The sequence below is a fragment of the Mauremys reevesii genome, linkage group 2, assembly GCF_016161935.1.
Source record: "Mauremys reevesii isolate NIE-2019 linkage group 2, ASM1616193v1, whole genome shotgun sequence".
In the NCBI taxonomy this organism is placed as follows: Eukaryota; Metazoa; Chordata; order Testudines; family Geoemydidae; genus Mauremys; species Mauremys reevesii.
In genome coordinates, this window is record NC_052624.1 from 154,484,971 (window position 1) to 154,506,647 (window position 21,677).

General features: G+C 42.8%; 1 protein-coding gene across 2 annotated transcripts; it reads left to right on the forward strand.

The window, feature by feature from the left end:
• Nucleotides 1-280: 280 nt before the first annotated feature.
• On the forward strand, nucleotides 281-21,004 carry ENTPD4 (ectonucleoside triphosphate diphosphohydrolase 4). Of its 2 annotated transcripts, none has more exons than XM_039525775.1 (14): nucleotides 281-431; nucleotides 3,219-3,329; nucleotides 3,825-3,947; nucleotides 5,855-6,049; nucleotides 7,613-7,818; nucleotides 10,104-10,254; nucleotides 10,349-10,452; nucleotides 11,812-11,871; nucleotides 13,939-14,093; nucleotides 15,850-16,016; nucleotides 17,509-17,833; nucleotides 18,339-18,424; nucleotides 19,300-19,461; nucleotides 19,842-21,004. In XM_039525775.1, the coding sequence occupies exons 3-14, from the start codon at nucleotides 3,940-3,942 to the stop codon at nucleotides 20,068-20,070; spliced, it is 1,848 nt and encodes a 615-aa protein (XP_039381709.1). In that variant the 5' UTR covers nucleotides 281-431; nucleotides 3,219-3,329; nucleotides 3,825-3,939; the 3' UTR covers nucleotides 20,071-21,004. The 2 variants fall into 2 exon arrangements, with proteins under 2 accessions (XP_039381709.1, XP_039381710.1); XM_039525776.1 differs by having other exon boundaries at nucleotides 13,939-14,069.
• Nucleotides 21,005-21,677: the final 673 nt, after the last annotated feature.

The following is a 21,677-nucleotide window of genomic DNA, read 5'->3' on the forward strand; positions in this document are numbered from 1 at the left end:
TGATTTGCCTGGATCCCTTATACAGCAGCTGCACTGCCATAACTAAGCTCCCACTATACCTGGCCCTAGCCATGCCCCCAGCCCACTCCTAGCCAGACTCCCATGATGCTTTACCTTGGCCAGGCTCCCAGCTCACACCTAGCTCCCATGATGCTTTGCCTTAGCCAGACTCCCATCATGCCTTGTTGCTCTAACCTAGCCCCATCTCAGCCCCGCCCCAGGCTCTAGCCACGCCCCCAGTCCCACGCAGACCAATCCTTAGCCCAGCCCATTGCCCTTCCCCCCCCCTTAGTTTCTCGTGGGCTTCCCGAGTGAAGGTCGGCGTGCCTGCGTCACGTCCGGCGCGCGGGACCCGGAAGTGGGAATGGTTGAGGTGTCGCTATGCGCCGCGGAGGCGCCGGGGCCGAGCCAAGCCGGAGCGAGACCAGCAGGTACGAGCAGGGTCGGGGCTGCGGTGATGGGCGTTGGGGTCGGGTGGTCCCCGGGGGAGGGAGGAGTTGCCTCGGTTCTCCTCCCTCACCTGAGCATCGGGCTGGGCTGGGGTCCGATGGCTAGAACAGGGGCCTGGGGGCCGGACGCCTGGGTTCCTTCCATCCCTGGCTTGGGAACGCAGTGGGGCGAAGGGGGGCTGGGGACTCCTGGGTTCTATTCTCGGTTCTAGGGGGGAGACTGGGAAGCCGGACTCCTGGGTTCCATCCCTAGGCGGGGGACTCCTGGGTTCTGTTTCTGGTTCTAGAAGGCGGGGGGACGACACTGGGAGGCCGGACTCCTGGGTTCTTACTTTGAGGGAGGGGGCTGGGGCTCCTGGGTTCTTACTTTGAGGGAGGGGGCTGGGGCTCCTGGGTTCTTTTCCCAGTTCTAGGATGGGATAAGGGGGTTATAGCAGGAGGGAACTAGAAGTCTGGTCTCGAGGGTTCTCATCCTGAGTCTAGGAGGGGAGTGAGGCTTAGGGAATTGGGGGGGCACTGAGAGCTAAGCCTGCTGGGATCTGCCCTGATTCTGCTCTGCAGCTCACTATGTGACCAACCTGGGGCCAGTCACTTCCCCTCTCTGTGATGGAATGAGTGAAGGTTATAATTGTTGCTTGTGAAAATGTTGGAAAGGCATATATAAGAGCTTGGCGTTATTATCCTATTTATTTGGGCTGGTCTACACTACAGGTGAAGTCGATGTAACTTACCTCACTGGGGGGTGAAAAGGACACTCTTGCGGAGGTGGAATCATTATGCTGACGGGAGAGCATTTTCCTGTCAGCATAGCATGTTTTCACCAGATGTGCTACAGAGGTGCAGCTGCATTGGGGTAGTGACGGCAAAGTAGTGTGGTAGTGTAAACTTGCCCTAAGCAATAGTAATGTTCCTGAGTTACTGTCCTTACCTTACTAATCAGGCCATACACTGCACTGTGACCCTATAGGTTTGCACCACATTACTTTCCTTCAAAGGGGAAAACAAACAAAAAACCTCTATGAATACAGAATTTAAATTATGTCATCTGGGTCAGTAACGCTTATCTGCCTCCGATTGCTAAAGGCCATGCAGACCTTGAAATATTGATCATTCCAGGCTTCCACAGTATTCATAGATTCATAGACTGTAGGACTGGAAGGGACCTCAAGAGTCCAGTCCCCCTGCCCTCATGGCAGGACCAAATACTGTCTAGACCATCCCTGATAGACATTTATGTAACCTACTCTTAAATATCTCCAGAGATGGAGATTCCACACCCTCCCTAGGCAGTTTATTCCAATGTTTAACCACCCTGACAGTTAGGAACTTTTTCCTAATGTCCAACCTAAACCTCCCTTGCTGCAGTTTAAGCCCATTGCTGCTTGTTCTATCCTTAGAGGCTAAGATGAACAAGTTTTCTCCCACCTCCTTATGACACCCTTTTAGATACCTGAAAACTGCTATCATGTCCCCTCTGTCTTCTCTTTTCCAAACTAAAGGACACCATTTTACTGACTGCAGCACTAACAGAGGATTGCCTGTTGTGCTTACCTAACTCTCAAAATGTCTTGTAGCATCTTTGTTTTACAGCATATCTGATAGAATAATTAAGGCTGGCTGGTGTGTCATTTTGTAAAAGAGATTTTGGAAAAAAAACATATTCAGGGCAGTGATGGTGGTTGTTGCATTTGCTATGTGGATTTTTGAGCTGAGGGAGAAAATGCATCTAGCGATCCAGGCCTCACAGCTTCTTTCAAAAATAGTTCTTCCTTACTTCCTAGAATATCAGGGTTGGAAGGGACCTCAGGAGGTCATTTAGTCCAACCCCCTGCTCAAAGCAGGACCAATCCCCAACTAAATCATCCCAGCCTGGGCTTTGTCAAGCCTGACCTTAAAAACCTCTAAGGAAGGAGATTCCACTACCTCCCTAGGTAACGCATTCCAGTGCTTCTCCACCCTCCTAGTGAGATAGTGTTTCCTAATATGCAACCTAAACCTCCTCCACTGCATCTTGAGACCATTACTCCTTGTTCTGTCATCTGCTACCACTGAGAACAGCCTAGATCCATCCTCTTTGGAACCCCCTTTCAGGTAGTTGAAAGCAGCTATCAAATCCCCCCTCATTCTTTTTTTCTGCAGACTAAATAATCTCAGTTCCCTCAGCCTCTCCTCATAAGTCATGTGCTCCAGCCCCCTAATCATTTTTATTTCTGGTTCAGAAACTCCACTGCTTTTTTTAACTTGTAATCTGGATTTACGTAGTCATTGACTGAGATGATGGTTCAAGTAAAAGTAAGCATGTGTGACCATAAATAAAAATCGTACATCCAAAATTATTTTGAAATAGTAACTTTTTAATTATTTAATAAAGGAACATTGCTAATATGAAACCTAGACAAGCTTAAAAAATATAAAGCAAAAGAAGTCAAAAGTAGTCCGGTATTACATATGCCTGATAGTTTCCCTGGCAATTTGTGGTTTCAGAATTATATTTACATGGTTTTAATGTTTCTTTCCATTGTTATTGTTTGAAGCCCACACAGACATGAAATTAACTATATGAAAGGTGCTGTCAAATAAGAAAGTAAACTGAAAATGGTGTCTTTTTTTCTTTCCTTCAGTTATGTGATTTTTATCTACTATTGCTAAAAATAACACATCAGAAATTTTTGTAAACTGGTAGGTTTTCTCTGTTGAAAAGTGTTAATGTTGGTGTGGGTCAAATTCCAATTTAATTATTCACTTTTTGTCCTTAAATTCTCCCTGCAGTTCAAATTTGATTCACTATTCTTCAGCATCATCCGTCCTGAGCTTTTTATATGGTGTTGCTGTGCACTGTTACAGCTGCTGTTCCATCTCATTGGTGGTTGCATTTCAGGGGTAAGTGATCCATGCATATAATTCATACAGTATATATTTAGGGCTTCAATCTCACAGTGTGATTTGTGTGGGTATACCCATGCATCCATATGGGATCCCATCAACCGACTGCAGATCCTGTTGCAGTATTGGGGGTCTATGTTTGTAAAGTGCTTTAGGATTAATTGGAAAGAAATCCTTTAAGTAAGAATATTAATAAAATGTAGTCTGGATTTATTGCTTTTTGTGTTTGAAATGTTGAAAATTAAAAAAAAAAAAATCCCCAAGAAGAATACAGTTGGAATTATTTGAATTTGGGGGGCTGGCATCCCTGTTGGTGATTTACGAGAGCTAAAGATAAACTCATCAGAATGAGGTTCTCTACCAGATATGCTGTAAGGAGTACATAAAACTAATCCTAATACGTGTTTGACTTAATTCGGGCTCCTGAATTACAGGATTGAGGCCTTGGTGACAAGATCACTTTTTAACATAACTAAAATCTGTGTTCTACAGGAATAGAAGAACAATGGCTCTGGGGAGGATCCATGTGCCTTATAAATCTGGGATGTCTGGATGATACTAGAACACAAGCTAATTTGCCTGGCCACCCTGATCAGAATATCCCAACATGGGAAGGTGAGACTCTTAAACTCAATATCAAACAGATAGAGTTGCAATATGATGAATATAGGACTGCAACCCTAGAAATCTTGAACTCTAATCCCAGCTCTGAGGTTTGAGTGCCTCTAAATCTGGGCATCCACTAAACTTCTTTTTTCCCATATTTCTATAATGGGGACAATACCACCCACCTCACAGAGATGTTGAGGATTAATTGGTTAGTTATTTGGAAACTCTTCTGAAAATGAAAAGTGATGAGTCTTGGATCACATTTCTGCTGAACATGATTATGCAAAGCTAAGAATAAATGCAGAATAGAGGTGTTAGAATTCTAAAACACTTGCACTGTAACACCATCCTCCAGAGCCCAACAGATTGAGTGCCATGAAACAATAGTATTAAAGGAAAGTAATTACAGTGGCATTTAATATAGCTCAATTAAAATGCAAATTAGGCTATATCATATTGCCTTTATAGAAATCCATGGTACACCCACATCTTGAATACTGCATGCAGATGTGGTTGCCCCATCTCAAAAAAGCTATATTGGAATTGGAAAAGGTTCAGAAAAGGGCAACAAAAATGACTGGGATCAACGGCTGTCGTATCAGGAGAGATTAATAAGACTGGGACTTTTCAGCTTGGAAAAAAGACGACGAAGGGGAGATATGATAGCAGTCTGTAAAATCATGACTGGTGTGGAGAAAGTAAATATGGAAGTGTTATTTACTCCTCCTCATAACACAAGAACTAGGGGTCACCAAATTAAATTAATAGGCAGCAGGTTTAAAACAAACAAAAGGAAGTATTTTTTCACACAACGCACAGGCAACCTGTGGAGCTCCTTGCCAGAGGCTGTTGTGAAGGCCAAGACCATAGCAGGGTTCAAAAAAGAACTAGATAAGCTCATGGAGGATAAGTCCATCAGTGGCTATTAGCCAGGATGGGCAGGGATGGTGTCCCTAACCTCTGTTTGCCAGAAGCTGGGAATAGGCAATGGGATGGATCACTTGATGATTATCTGTTCTGTTCATTCCCTCTGGGGCACCTGGCGTTGGCCATTGTTGGAAGACAGGACACTGCGCTAGATGGATCTTTAGTCTGACCCAGTAGGGCTGTTCTTATCAGAAAGGGTTTTAACAGTTTTATACTCAAAACTCATTCTGATATGTTTGTGCTAATGAGCCTTATGAAAGAAGCTTTTGTGCAGCTTTTAAAACTTGTTATGCATGGCTTCTGAAGCAAAACTGAAGAACTGTAAAGTTTGTGAAGTGGATTAGAATGCTGCATGTGTCAAACGCTTACCTAATTGTGAAAATCTGAGAGGGGAAAAATGTTTCCATTTCCTTACTTGTGTGGCTAATACAAAAAGTAATCTGATGTGATAAGTCAGTACTTACTGTCTGTGTTTTGGTTTTTCATTTTTGCTCTGTTTGTACGGGGAAGTAAGGCTGTTTGTTTATTACTCAGTTTCATTACCTAAGTCTCATGTACTATCATAGTGCTGAAGTATTTGGGTTTGCATTTTACAAAGGCAATTATTGTTCACCTTTGTTAACACTGGATGTCATTGAAACATAAGCAAAACCTGAGTTGGAGGCCTATACAACGTTAAGATTTTGGTAGTTAAAGATGGGGGGAAAAAGATCTGTTTGACTGAAATTGAAGGATGCATGTTCCAACAGAAAGGTGTTTGTTGGCTGTTAAACTTGTGATAATTCTTTTAGCTTTGAGCATTCAAGGTGTGATTTTGATCCCACTGAGTTTAGTGTAATTAGGAACAAGAGCAGGTCCTTTGTATGTACCTTTAAAGTTGGAAGTTCATTTAAGTATTTGTTCAAATTCTTAGCCAATTTTGGGAAGGCTTAGCTCCCTGCTGTTAGGATGCATTTCAAGCAGTCTTTCTCCTTTATAAATTACAGGCTCAGCATCTCCTGTTTGTTTCCTGCTTCCTGGCACTTCAGCATCTCCCCAGTGGGGTGTCCTCGTATACTGAACACCACTTTGCGACAAATTATTGTCATTGGAATACTTGCTGCTGCTGTCTCCTTGCTTTATTATTCCCTTGTCATCCGGAATAAATATGGGCGTTCGTACAGGGATAAAAAGTTTCACAGGTGAGGACTAATATAATGTTCAGGACAGGAAATGAACATAACTCAGGGGTTCCATGTTGATCACTTCAAACAGTTGAACCAGTGAGTAGTGATTGGATCTCCTGGTGTGTACAAAACCACATGGAAAAATAAATTGACTGAAAGCATTTTATGTAAGATGCTGCTCACTGAAGTCAGTCTTGGAATAATCTTTCCTCTCTCCAAACCTTGTATATCACTTTTAGGGTAATTTGACATTTGTTGTTTTTTGTAAACACCTTGAAGGCAAAGGTGTAAACTCCTAAACAAGCTTATAAGTGAGGTCTGAACTTTTTATACACTATATCCTTTTGGTACTCTTACCTTGCGCTTGTTGGACAATTGTATATGTTTATATATCTCTCTCTTACATATACAATGGATGCCACTTAATAACAATCAGGATATTAACTTCCAGGTAATAGCAATGTTTTGCCAGGAACCGGTCCTGTCCCACTGCCTTTAATGTTAATGGGATTTAGATATTGGTAACAGGCATGCGACTTATTGACAACTTTTTCATATGCCATCCCTGGCTGCAGTCCCACAAACCTGCCTGCAGCTGGAAGGGGAAACTGCAGGGGCTTTCCACAGGGATTGGGAGCATTGTGGGCCCGAAAGGCTGCACGGTACCTGTCTGTCCTCTCCAGGCTATGCCCTGCCCTGATACCGGGAACCTAGGCTCGGCATGTCCCAGTGCTTCCTTCATTGGCTGCAGGTTTGCAGGACAGCAGCCAGGAAGGAAGTGCAGGGACGTACCAAGCCCCAGCTTCAGGAAAGTTTGCAGGGATGCAGCAAAGGAAGGAAGCACTTGGACATGCCTTCCCTGGCTGCAGCCTTACAACCCTCCCCGTTGCTGCCCTGTCCACAGTTTCCTCTCCCAACCATAGGCAGATATGCAGGGCTGCAGGGAGACACATCATGCATGTCGCAGTGCTTCCTCCCGTAGTTGCAGCTCTGCACATCTGTCTTTTGTTTATTGACAACCTTCAGATAATAGCAATTCATTGCTGGCAACAGAGAGATTGCTAATAAGGGGGATCAACTGTATGTGAATGTCTTATATGTTGCATAGTTATATTTTTAAATATTTTCACTCGTGTTTCTCTTTAGATGTACCTCTCCTCACTTAAAATTGCTTTTAGTTTATTAACTATTAAATTTTCCAATAATTTAGCATGTTTGATTTGTCCTTATCCCCACATATAAAAGGTGGAAGGAGAAGTGTTGTGTAGTAGGTAACATTTCTGACTGGAAGTCAGAAATTCCTGTCCTCCACTTCCAGCTTTGCCACCAGCAATTGGATGATTTTGGGCAGACCTTTCTCTTTTCTGTGCTTCATGTTATCCCTGTGTAAAACGAAGATAATGCTTACAAATCTCACAATGTGTTGTGTGCCTTTATGTCTATAAAAAATTGTGAGGTCCTTTAATAGAAGGCAAAAGTGGTTGATATTTTTTTGTCTGGTGTATCAAATCACATTTGTAATACAAATATATAAGCAAAACCTTATTCCCAATAGACTTTAGCTACTTTTGCTTCTAGGTACCTTGCTCGAGTGACTGACACTGAAGCTACAGATACCAGCAATCCCAATCTGAACTATGGCATCGTGGTAGACTGTGGCAGCAGTGGGTCTAGAATCTTTGTGTATTGTTGGCCAAGACACAATGGCAACCCGCATGATCTGTTGGACATCAAACAAATGAGGGACAAAAACAGAAAACCAGTGGTTATGAAAATTAAACCAGGTATGAAAACCCCTAATGTTCGGTAACTTTTTCTAAACCGCTAACTATCTAACCCAAATCAGTATTCAAGATTTACTTTAAAAACCTAAGGTTTCATTTTTCAGAAGAGAGCTGACTTTTTTTTTGGTTTTTGGAGTCCAGTAGATACAACTGGTTTCTAGGCATAATTGAATAATTAGGCGTATTTACTAAACAGCCTTTTATAAGGGCCTCAGAGTAATAAATAGAACAGTGTTGCAATTTCATGAAAATTATCTTAATTTAAAAAACATCCGAAAATTAAGTTTTTTGAAATATTGTCATAATGTAGCTTGTTCCCGTCTCCAATCATAAAAATAATCACTCTAGGTTTGCATGAGAAAATAGGGGTTTTAACTTCAAAATCAAAAACTGTTTCCTGCTGCCTAAACGGTCTGGTTGGTTGTATTCCAACTATCTACCTATGTACATCTTTCAAAACAGTGGCGCTCAAACTTTTTTTTACTGGTGACCCCTTTCACATAGCAAGCCTCTGAGTGCGACCCTTTCCCTTATAAATTAAAAACACTTAACACAATTATAAATGCTGGAGGCAAAGCAGGATTTTGGGTGGAGGTTGACAGCTCGCAACCCCCCCATGTAATAACCCGGCGACCTCCTGAGGGGTCCCGACCCACAGTTTGAGAACTCCTGTTTTAAAATCTCTTAGATGCAGTTGTAAATTAAGGAGTAATATATACTTCATATTTAGGCATATCAATAAAGCAATCCTTGCCACAGATTATTTAAAATTGCTACATATAAAATTTTACATATATTAAATACATATATTAATGGCTGGATTGCAGTAGCTTCCCAAAGGACCATGAAATGGACAACTGCATTATTGTAGCTCTCCATCGACTTCATCTGTGTTTGGTTTGAAAGGTGCTTTATTCAGCTTTACAGTTAGTTACAATGCTGCCAGTGTGGAGGTAGGAGGTACCTATAAGCATTACAGGTTGAGTTGTCAGTTAAATAACTAGTTCTGCTCAGTTACAATCAGTTTTGATTCTGTTATTTTGGTAAACAAGTAGTGGGTTTGTTTTTCTTAAATGTTTCAGAGACAAATTCATAAAAGCGATAATGGGCTGAAGAATAGATTGTGGCTATTGGTTAGTATTGGAGTCAGACCTGAGTTATCTTCTCACTTCTGCAGTTCACTCACTAGGTGACCTTAAGTCATTTAACTTCTGTACAGAAGTTACCTCTGTTTTTCAGAGTGGGAAATACTTCTTTCTCATGGTTTATAAGGTTTACTGTTTGCAAAACGCTGTAAGGTCTTAGGTGAAATGCAAAGTTATTTTTAATTGATAAGTGGAATCTGTTTAAAATTTGAAAGTAGACAATTGGGTAACTGTCGCTGGAACAATGTATTTGAATAATTAAAAACTGACTGTTTGTTTGGGAACTCTGCTTAAACTCTTATTTTAAAATCTCCTTTTGAAGTCCAATCCATGTCTTCCTGTTGCATAGTTCTCATGCCATTGTGTGAAAATATCCCTGTGTATGCTGACCATGGAAATGCTGGTGATAGTATAGCTAGCACTGTTATGATCACAGTGAGGATTGGGCTGAACACTTAAGAGTTATATTAATCTTAACTTTAAAAATGAAGTATCCGAGGGGTAGCCGTGTTAGTCTGGTTCTGTAGAAGCAGCAAAGAATCCTGTGGCACCTTATAGACTAACGGACGTTTTGCAGCATGAGCTTTCATGGGTGAATACCCACTTCTTCGGATGCATCCGAAGAAGTGGGTATTCACCCATGAAAGCTCATGCTGCAAAACGTCTGTTAGTCTATAAGGTGCCACAGGATTCTTTGCTGCTTTTAAAAATGAACTGAAACATCTTGAAATGGGAGAAGGGTGAGGTAAACTGCATTTCAGAACTTTAGAAGTCACTACCTTATATTGCTCCAGCCAAAAAGAAATTACCATCAATTCTTATGAGGGTGTTATATAGCATAGATACTTGAGTAGTATTTTGTACTTGGTTTGTGCCTTGCATTGACGGTTAGCTGGAGAGTTATTAGTAGAGCAAGTCCTTTAGTTTTTAAGTAATTCCCTTATACACATTAACTGATTGTGAGCCCTTTTCTGACAAAACTGGTTAGCATTTGCAAATAGCTGACTTTATGTATTTAAAAACAAAAAAACCTTCAAAGCCTGTGAGTTTGGTTTTTTTAAAAGCAAGTTTGATGCTTTATGTGAAAGAAGCTTTTACCTTACACTTGGCACTTTCTCATTCATCTGTGTGTTTCTCCAGGCATTTCAGAGTTTGCTAGCTCTCCTGAAAGAGTCAGCGATTATATTTCTCCACTTCTGAACTTTGCTGCAGAACACGTGCCCCGTGCAAAACACAAAGAAACTCCTCTCTATATCCTCTGTACTGCAGGGATGAGAATCCTGCCTGAGAGGTGAATAGGTACCTTATTTCTTTCACTATTTAGTTTAAAGATCCTAGTGTTCTGAGTAGTTTAACCATTGTTCAAAATGTTGGTAATTTTGCAGCCAGCAGAAGGCAATACTAGAAGACCTGCTCACTGATATTCCTGTGCATTTTGATTTTCTGTTTTCGGACTCGCATGCAGAAGTTATTTCAGGGAAACAGGAAGGTAAGTTAATGCTGTAGAAGAAAACAGTTTTAAAATATTTTTTGTTTCTTTCCAGTCCCATTTTGTTAAATTCTTGTTGTTTCTGGCTGCTTTCTTTGTCAAAATGCTTGGTAAGTTAAGAGATCTTATGTCTCAACAGCAACTGTTCTGCATTCTGGTCAAAAGCAAAAAATGCCCCAATAATTTATGTAAAATGTCATCTAAAATCAGGAGAAATAATGAATGTCTCCTTATTTAGGTGTCAGGCATATGTGTCCATTTTCTCTTACTTCTGACATCAGCCAGAGTCTGATATAACAGGATTCCAAGGAAGGTTGTGGATGACCTAGGGGTGATCTAGGTTTTCTTGGTCCTGCATCAGTGCAGGGGGCTCACAAAATCCCTTCCAGACCTGTATTTCTATGATTGCATGAAAAAAGTATTCTTTTTAGAAACATACAAGCTCCCTGTAGAGAAAGTATAGTTGGCTATTACTGGCTTATAGATAAGGCTCCGTGTTTGTAACAGATTTCTTGACTTCCTGTGACTTGTGCAACGGCTGCTGGTGTGCCTGACCCAGGGGCCGCCTGAGCAGCTCAGGCAGTCCCTGGGCCAGTCGCACCAGCTGCTGCTGGGGCAGTCTCGCCCCTCAGCAGCAGGAGTTTGGGGGGAGGGGAACTTGGGGTGCAGGGTGGTGCTTACCTAGGGTGGGCTCCCAGAAGGACTACAGGAACTCCCCTCCTTCAGCTCCTAGCTCTATGTGCTGCATCTGCCGGCAGGCACTGCCCCCACAGCTCCCATTGGCCGCAGTTCCCAGCCAATGGGAGTTACAGAACCAGGGCTTGAGCCATAGCAGAGGCAGCAAGCAGAGCTCAGGAACTGAGTAGGGAGCCTCCCCCCACCCCTGCTGCTCCCCTGAGCACTTACAGCACCCGCTGCGCCCCCCCGGGCTGTCCCCCTGAGCTGACCCCCCAACCCTCCCAAGTTTTAGTCAGGTATGTAGTAAAAGTCATGGACAGGTCACGAGCCATGAATTTTTGTTTACTGCCTGTGACCTGTTAGTGACTTTTACTAAAAATACCCGTGACTAAAATGTAGCCTTACTTATAGATGACAAGATCTTCCCATTTTATTCTGAATTTTTTTTTATTTAACTTGCCTTAAAGAATTACTGAATGATTAAACTAACGAGCTAGGATTTTGAGAATTGTTTGAAGATTTTAGGTGACAAAAACTGTTAAATTTTGAAGGAATGCTTCAAATTGTTAACAAATGAAATGAACATAAAGATAATTGAGGGAGACTAAACTGTAATAGGTCTTTAAAAAGCTACCAGATGGCCTAACATTTTTACAAACTTTTTTTTTTAAATGCTTCTAGGAGTATATGCGTGGATTGGCATCAATTTTGTTTTGGGACGATTTGAACATATTGATGATGGCAAGTATATTAATTTATATTTTAGAAGGACCTTCCTTTATATTTTCAACAGATGGGGTCTGTGGGGACAGTAAAGTGCCAGATAATTATTTTTTTAATGAGTGTCTTCAAATAGGCCCAATATACATACTGGAGCACATCAGTCACACATTGTGCGAAGAGCGATATCTAAATTTCACGTGACTAGTCTAGTGCAGGGGTCGGCAACCTTTCAGAAATGGTGTGCCGAGTCTTCATTTATTCACTTTAATTTAAGGTTTCACGTGCCGATAATATGTTTTAATGTTTTTTAGAAGGTCTCTCTATAAGTCTATATATTATGTAACTTAGCTATTGTTGTATTGTAAAATAAACAAGGTTTTCAAAATGTTTAAGAAGCTTCTTTTAAAATTAAATTAAAATGTTGATCTTACGCCGCTGGCCCGCTCAGGCCGTTGCTGGTCTGGGGTTCTGTTCACCTAGGCTGGCAGCAGGCTGAGCGGGGCCTGTGGCCGGGACCCCGGCTGGTAAGGGTCCAGCAGCCAGAACCCCAGACAGGCAGTGGGCCATTCGGGGCCAGTGGCTGGGACCCCAGACCACTGCTCAGCCCACTGCTGCTCAGGGGTTCCATCCATCGGCTCCTGCCAGCTGGGATCCTGGCTGCCAGACCCGCTCAGCCCGCTGCCAGTCTGGGGTCCCGGCCCTGCCCACATACAGTGAGTACCTACCTCCTCCCTGGTTCTGGCCCATTCTCTTCCTCTCTCTGCACTGAGCTGAGGGTGGGAGTGGACCGAGCACAGGGCTGAGGGTGAAGGGTCTGGCCAGGAGCTAGAATGAGGGAGGGGGCTCAGGGTTGGGGTAGAAGGTTTGGGTGTGGGGCACTTACCTGGGCAGCTCCCATCTGGTGTGAGGGATGCAGGTGGGAACGTGGGGGTGTGTGTGCACGACTCTCATTTGGTGCTCAGGGTGGAGATGTGGGGGGTGCAAGAGTCAGGATGTGGGGTGGGGGGCCTGGGTATGTTAGGGGGTGCAAGAGTCAGGGCAGAGGGCTGGGGGCATGTGAGGGGGGTGCAGGTGTCAGGGCGGAGGGGGGTTGTGTATGTGTGGGGGTGTCAGAGTCAGGGCTGGGATCGTGGGGGAGGTGGTGGTGAAGGAGTCAAGCAGAGGGCTGTGTGTGTGTGAGGGGGATACAGGGCAGGGGCCTGGGGTGTGTGCAGGGCTCAGGGCAGAGGGCTGGGTGTGCGTGTGTGTGTGGAGGGGGGGGGGCGTTGGGCAGAGCCCCCTCCATTCCTGCAGCCCCCAACCGGCTCACCCACTCAGGGCCCCATGGCGCACTGCATGAGCGCAACTAGCACCCCTCGGTGAGAGAGTCCCCTCTGGCTGTGTCTGGAGGAGCCGCTCCGGGCGGCGCATGACCCCGCGGTATGCGAGGGCTCTCTGGCCACCACTGATTCCCGCTCGTCCGCACCTGCTATGCGCTCAGTGCTGCCAGGCCGCGGGGCTCTCCGCTTCTCCCAACTCACGAACAGAAGTACCGGTCCCTGGCCACGGCCGGCTGCCTCCTGGGGACGCTCAGCAGCCAGCGCTGCTGCTGCCGCCAGCCTCTCCCACCTCCACCGCCCCTGCGTCCTGCCGCCAGGAGTTGGGACCAGGTCCCGCAGCGAACCTGCTCGCCCGGCGCGCCGCCAATCCACCATGATCAGCTATACCAAGGCGGCCCAGGTGAGCGGGCCCCTCCGCGCCCCCGGGCAGGTCTCCTTGCAGAGTAAGGGACGCGTAAGCCCACGGGCAGGCTGCTGAGGCAGCTCCTCTCTCGAGGGGCATGGGCTCTGCCCCTCACTGGCTGTGTGTCCTCAGGACTCCGGCAGGCAGCAGCATGCTGTTAAAAATTGGCTCGTGTGCCGTCTTTGGCACGCGTGCCATAGGTTGCCGACCCCTGGTCTAGTGATTCATGTTCAGTATTAAAATTTTTCATTAGCAACACAGCAGTTCAGTGGAAGGTGCTCCTTCTCTTTGAGTTTGATACTGCTTAAGATCCCATCCCAAATGTATTTCTCAGTAGTGCCAGATATCCATTTTGTATTCCAGAGGATGATGCAGTAGTGGAGGTACATATCCCTACCAGTGAGAATAAGGAAGCCATCATTCGTAAGAGGACAGTGGGTATTCTTGACATGGGCGGCGTGTCAACCCAGATAGCATATGAAGTCCCAAAAACTGTAAGCTTTGCCTCTTCACAACAGGTTATTATCTGTACAATTTTCCTTCATTTTTTTTCCCGCCTGTATTTAACCCATATCATTGGTTTTTGTTTCATTACATCACATCCCAAAACCAGGCAAGAGAAGACGTGACCACGAGTCCCTCATCAGTTAAGCAGTTAATTTTGTGTTGTGTTCATTTGAAAAAAAAAAAAAAGTTGATAAAGCATGGTAGAACGTTCATTTGTACAAGTATTTAACTTAATTGGATTTTTCTAAGCAGACTTGTACTTAAGAGTTTTCATGCTAAAAGTTGTGTAGTTCCCGCATGAGAAGGAAGCTGTATTTATCTGTCATGTAATTTCCCTTGATAAGCTAGAACATGAGAAATTGATCAAAGTAACAGGTCACTGTATTAAACACAATGTGCTATGTGCCCGACACAGTATATGTGCTGTGGAAAATATGAGAACTAACTTGTTTCTAAATTTCAAATGGAACAATATGACTTATTTTAATCTCAAAAGTATGTATTGATTTTTAGGGCAAATCCTGAAGTCTTGAATAAGGCAAACTCTCACTGACTTTGCCAGAGGAGAGACAGTATAAGAAACACAGGCTTAGACCCACAATACATTGTTAAAATTAAACAATTTTTATTTAAGCAGTCTGTGAAATTGAATTTTTCCTCGTCTGAACAATTGTATTAGCAAGCACTGCCTCTTCAGATAGATGGCAGAATTCTCTTAACTCAACAGATCTACTGCAATATACTTCTCCCTCTCCCTACACACATCTGTGGGATATTCCCATATGTAGGAAGAGGATACTGGAGTGGAAATCTGAAAGGAGACTTCTTTAAAAACTTGAAATTCAATACCATTGTTAATGGGGGATCATCTTAATTTTTGAAGTACATACCATCTGAGCTCCTTGTTTTACTACAAGTCTTTGACAAAGCACTTATACTTTAAGTATTTCAAAAATTGAACAGGGAGAGGAAATGACTATTTGTGCTATTTAAAAAAAAATGTCCTCCGAACTAAAGATGAATTTGATAGTACGAGGAGTTGTAAAGAATTGTTTACTAGCATATAGTTTTATACTATCTGAACCTGTGGTCAGATGTTAGATCTAAAGAGTTCTTGTGATACTGTGGTCCTCCCTCTACCCTCTTGAATGTGTACCAAGAAAATGCCCGTTATGTTTGAGTCTGCTCCTGCAGATGCTGGAACCCCCGTGCACCATTAAGCTGATTCCCTTGGCACCTTCTACATGAAGGGCTTCTCTTCATTACTGGGGTAAGTCAACTTAAGTTACAGTACTCCAGCTATGTGAATAATGTAGCTGGAGTTGACATAGCTTAGGTTGACTTGTCAGGGTGCCTTCACTGCGCTGAGTTGACGGGAGACACTCTCTGGGCGACTTCCCTTACCCTTCTCAGAGAGCTGGAGTCGACCAGAGAGCGCTCTGCCATTGATTTAGTGGGTCTTCACTAGACCCGCTAGATCGATCCCTGCTACATCAATTGCAGCAGCTTCCATCTCCCCATAGTGGAGACCAGCCCAAAGTATCTTTGGAACTGGTGTTTTCTCTGTAGTTCTTCAGAAATTTTGATAAGCAATACTGGGACATGTCTGAGGAGATCTGAATGTAGAGTCTCTGAGAAGCTGTGAGAACCTGATCTGAAATGACACTTCAGTGCCTGTAGCACTCTGGTGTTCACAGGCTTGTAGTGACTAACTTTGCTTTGTATTGCAAAAGTCTCTCTAATCTCCTGTCGCTTGGGTGCCTGCAGGAGGAAGTAGCCAAAAACTTACTTGCAGAGTTCAATTTGGGCTGTGATGCTCATCAGACCGAGCACGTGTACAGAGTGTACGTAGCGACGTTCCTTGGTTTTGGTGGGAATGCAGCACGGCAGAGATACGAGGACAGTATATTTACCAACACAATGTTTAGAAACAGGTAATTTGCTGTGTGCCTGATTGCATATTATAAATGCTTAAACTGTCCTGAAAACCCAAGCAAAATGTAGCTCCCCAAATGGACACATCTAAAATTGTTGAGCAGTATACTGTCCCTCTTTAAATACTATTACTACTCATTCCCTAACTTGACTACGCTGGAACCTTGATGGACTGAAATAGTTTTGTGTCCCCACGAATTGCAGATGTATGGTGTTCAGAGAATGGCTAGCTAAGCAGGACTCAAGTGCTTTAATGCTGCTGCATGGCTTTACTGTCAGTGCTGCGGGACTGTACAGCTCCAGGGAAGAAAGGGTGGACTGGGAGAACCACCTAAGCCTGCTTTGGTGATCCAAAGTGTTAGATGTTCCCAAGGCCTACCATTCTAGCAAATTATTTGGAAGCTCCATTCTAGGAAACAGTCAGTCTTTATACAAGTGCTGTAAATTACCATTGAGATTGCTGATGGAGGAATTATTCCTTCAGCCACAGGAGGGCCTGGGAGCATTTTGAATTATTTGAATTAGCCCATGTGAGGTGCTCACACTTCACTGAGCTAAGCAGTCTGTTCTAGCTGTATAGTTAACTGCAGGTGGCAGATGTCTGACTGGATAAATAGAATAATTGTTTTCTTTTTTGGGGCTGGGGAAAATTCTCTGACTCACCCTCAAAACAGAAATCTCCTCCAGATCCCACACTGTCTCAGTCCTGAGCAGTAACTCAGACTGAAGCTTGCGAGCCACAAGTAGCTCTTTAATGTGTCTCCTGTGGCTCTTTGCAGCACATGATATTAAAACACTGTGTGACTTAATTATTAACCAGTCAGGATGCTTTTAACCAATTAAGTTATCAAGTTGCACTAAGTTATTAACTTTGCTTATTTTTGTTTGTGTGCGCAGTGTCCACAGGGGGGAGTTACAGTACAGCACCTTGGTGTTGACACCTCCTTGATCCAAAATGCGGGGCATTGTAGACTGAACCTTAGAAGCCATTTTAGCAGCACCTATACATTTTTTTTTTTTTGGTGTGCCAATTTCCAGTTACTGTTTTTATTAAATGTTTCTTTAATTATGCTAATTAAATACTTTTGCATCCGCTAGCCAAGCTGTAACTGGAGTAGAGATGCAGCTGTTATTTCTGGTAGCTTCGGGATTGTGAATAAAGCCTGCTCTGCACCATGACGTTTTTTAGATGCACTTCATGAAGTTAGTGTAAAACCTTAACAAAAAATCTGCAGTTGCTTGGATTTTTGTTCTGTCTGTCTCCAGGCCGAATGGCTTGTAACTCTGGTAGATTTAGCATAGTGTGCCTGACTTAATGTACTCTGTATGATGATTTCTGAAAGTAGATGTAAAAGTAGATGCCAAAATTTGCTCAAGTTAGAATGACTTGGTCTTCATTCTGTCTGTTTTTGATGATGCATCTTTGTCCATAATAGGATTTTGAGCATACTATACCTGTGATTGTTTCAACTGTGCTTAATCTTGTGACAGACTTCTGGGTAAACAGACTGGTATGACTTCTGAGTCTCCCTACCTGGACCCTTGCCTGCCTCTAGAGGTTGAGGATGAAATCCGACAGAATGGACAGACACTGTATATGCGAGGGACTGGAGATTTTAATCTGTGTCGTGAAATTATTCAGCCTCTCATGAATAAGACCAATGAAACGCAGACCTCTTTAAACGGCATCTATCAGCCTGCAGTGCACTTCCAGAACAGCGAGTTTTATGGCTTCTCTGAGTTCTTCTACTGTACCGAAGATGTATTGCGTATGGGGGGAGACTACAATGCTGCTAAATTTATTAAAGCTGCAAAGGTAAAGCATTCTTGAGGTATAATCTTCTCAGTGATCCAAAACAGCGTTCACTTTGAAACTGGGGCAATGAAGCTTTTCCTTTGGAATCCAAACTCCTTTTACGTATGTAACTGACAGTAGCTCATTGTTTGGCCTCATCAGGGTTTTCTCATGAGAACGATTCACTACTACATAATAGTAGAGGGATTCTAGGGTGAGCAAGATCCATCCCAGAATTTGAGAGCTGAACTCCAGAGGGACTGTAGAAAACTCAGACAGAACTTACACTTTAAAAATGTAACTACAGTCTCTTTAGTTTTTATCTGTCACGCAGCATATGTGCTTAAAATCATATAAAAAGGGACCAGAACACAAACCAGCTGTGACCCACTAATTTTTTCCAGCCTTCCCTTGACTTTTATTTTTAAATTACATTTAATGATTTATAAAGCTGCTTATCCATTGGCATAGTATATTTTCCTTAATTCAATATGTAAACGGAGCCTTTTTTGTTTATTTCGTTAAGGATTATTGTGCCACTAAGTGGTCTGTCCTGCAGGAACGTTTTGACCATGGTCTTTATGCATCACATGCTGATCTTCATAGATTGAAGTGAGTATTCATGTTTGTACAGCAGAAATCATTCATGCAGAGTTGCCAGAAGAGAAGCGTCCTGCCCAAATGCCTTATTTTAAAACATTGTTATATATGGCATAGGTGTAGCTGTGTCAGTCCTGGGATATTAGCGAGACAAGGTGGGTCTCATTTTAAAAAAGCATTGGAAATCTGAATGTGAATTTTATAGATTCCCAGGCCAGAAGGGACCCATTGTGATCAGGTTGAGTGAAGCTTAAGAATTGCATCCGCTATAAGAAAGATTGATCATAAACCAGTATTGCTCTTTAGCGACACAGTAATGCAACTCTTGGAGTATAGGGAACAATCTTGCAATGCATTTTTATGTGGTTTATGAAACTTTTAATGGAATCGGCGGTATCTCGGTACGTCACTGATTGGCAGGACCGGTGTTATCTTGCGGTATAGTTTCTTGATTGGAGCAGGTGACTAGGAATCACGGCTTCCATTTTGCTTTCCAGTCTCGTCCTTGGTGCCATCCCTTCATAAGGGGGGATGGGGGGGGGATAAGAGGAGGACCCAACCCCCAGTTCCCGTGAGGCCCAAAACAGCTAACCCACATCAGTATTGGATCGGAGGAGAAGAGTGGGCTTAAATAATAAGAGATGTGTCAATAATAATAACCCTCTGTCACCTATGTATATGCTAGGTCTTTCTCTGTACCTGTCTTAATGTGCAAGACCATTGGGCCTGGGGCTGTCTATATTCTTGTCTTTACAGTGGACTCTAAACCCCTCAGAGCAGGGATCTGAATCTGGTATATGTAAGTACTGTGTGACCCGATGGCACTATATAAGTAGTATAAAAAATGAAAAATCAAATGACCAGCCTTTATTCTGCTTGTTCTGCAGGTATCAGTGTTTTAAGTCTGCCTGGATGTATGAAGTGTTCCACAGTGGTTTCTCTTTTCCCATCAACTACAGCAATTTAAAAACTGCTCTGCAGGTTTATGATAAGGAAGTGCAATGGACATTGGGAGCCATCCTTTACCGAACACGATTTTTACCTTTAAGGTACTGCTTGTTTTTTTAAATGGTTAGGTGCAAGGCTTGGATGGTGGGGTGGCTTGATATGGAAAGCAGGTTGCGAACAGGAGCAGAAGAAACATTGCTTCAAGTTTAGCATACAAAACACTTGTAGGTAGGGCCTGGGTGCTTATTTTAAACCAAAGCATGTCTAGTAAATATCTCTGTGGATAAACACAAATGCCAGCAAGTCAGCCAGATACCTCTTGTCTTCAGATAGCTCAACTACGGTAATGTTTGCTGTGGCGTGTTTACTGTATGCGCTTTCAGTTTTTGTGGTAAGATGATCAAAAGGCAATTTTTTTGCCTTGCTGAAGGATTGAAGTCCTGTTTCCTATTTTGTACATGTTTCCCCCTTTGTTTCTCAGAGACATCCAGCAAGAGAACTTCAGAGGAAATCACTCCCACTGGAGGGGCTTCTCCTTTGTTTACAATCACTACTTGTTCTTCGTCTGTTTTCTGATTGTGCTGCTGTCCATTGTGCTGTATCTGCTGAGGCTGAGACGGATTCACAGGAGAATGCTGCGCAATGGCTCATCCGCTTCTCTCTGGATTGAGGAAGGCCTCCCACCACAGAAGATTCCAGGAGCCTTATGAAATACTAGGATAAAGAGCCTCCTTATTAGACTTTTTAAAGTACAAGCCATTTTTTTTTTTTTACCTCAGGGTTTCTCCTTTTTTTGTCTGTCCTCCCCTCCCCAAAAGAATCATATGAGGAAACCTCTCCCAGCAGTGTTGAACTCAGCAAGAGCTTTGGAAACAATTTAGATTATGGGAAATTGAGGTCAGACTACGCCGAGTGGACTAGAGAATATCTGCCAAAAATGGTTTTTAAAATTAATTTAAAAAAGTAAATGCACTTTCATGTTAAAGAGGAGGGGAAGTCAAGACTTGATGCCAGTAAATGAATAAATGGAGGCAGCTTATGGTAACAGAATGATTGATTTCTCTTCCTTCAGTAAAATTGTGAAATATCACTTACTAGCTAGGATGAGTGGATATAGCTATGCATATTTTTGTTCAAGTCCATAGTTGATATCACTCAACTTCTAAACGCTCAGCCTCATAAATCAAGAAAAAGGAAGTGCGGGATTTTTTAGAAGCAGTAAAAAAGAGACCTGTCAGCTTTTCACATTTTAACATCTTAAGTGTTGAAATACTGCAACGGAAGAGAAACATCTATTGTGGCAACTGCTGTGTTTATGCAAAACACAACTAAAATCATTGCTTCGTTTAGTCATTACAGGTTTCGCCTTGATGTCTCAGAAGCATAGTTATGGTGGCAAAAGTGATTTCTTTTTAATCCTTCATTTCATGATGGTCCAGAGATCTCCCTGAAATTCTCATAAGCTTGAAAGGACTGGAAAATGCACAGACTTCAGTTAGTCCTAGTGGAACAGACACGTGCACATTGTCTTTGTTTTTGTTCTTTCCTGGTATAACTTACCTGTTAATTTATATTTTATTTAAAACAATATTAGTTTTACTTGAAAGCAAACTTGTTCATGATTAAAAGTGGCATTTATATGAACCTCTCGTTGATGAAAACTTTATTATCCTATATAAACCATGCCTGCTCTCGCTTCTAACATGCCCGTTATAAATCCCCTGCCATGGTGAGTATAAATGTGTTATGAAACTTTTTATGCAAATCTCAATATTGCAATCTTCCCCCCCCCAATAACTTTTCAAGAGAGCTAACTTCTTCCCCCCCCCTTTTTTTTTTTTTTGGTAACTAAGAGCAAACAGATCTGTGGGTGGTTTTTCTTTTTGGTTTTTGTTAAGTTTCAGATCATTCTAGTTTTGTTCTCTGACCAAGTTCTGGCAATTATGTTCTGCCTATCTAAACACTTTGTATGTTTTAACTTCCTGTTTTAAACTGTTGTGGCATGATCATACATGCTGTTCGAGGGGGTTAAGCTCCATCCCAGAGTTGCTGCACTTCATTGGTGGATGAAGAGATTCCCCAGTCAGTGAGCAGGAAAAATTTTGGGGATGGATGTGTCTTATGCCTGTATCATGGCCACTGTTCAATCTTGTAAACACAGTTCGCTGTATGATAGAAATTTCCAAATAGATCAAATATCTATCTTCAGAGGCTGTAGTGAGGCATAATTAATGTCGGTAGAGCTCTTAAAGCTCCCCATATCTTAGAGCTACAGGATGCAAAGTATTTTACACTTCAGGTCTGACTAGGACATCAC

What these genes read in the sequence shown, in the direction of transcription:
- ENTPD4 (XM_039525775.1), top strand. An exon ending in AGGGATAAAAAGTTTCACAG is followed by an intron (nt 6,050 to 7,612) that starts GTGAGGACTAAT and finishes TTTTGCTTCTAG; the next exon opens with GTACCTTGCTCGAGTGACTG. An exon ending in ATTTGAACATATTGATGATG is followed by an intron (nt 11,872 to 13,938) that starts GCAAGTATATTA and finishes TTTGTATTCCAG; the next exon opens with AGGATGATGCAGTAGTGGAG.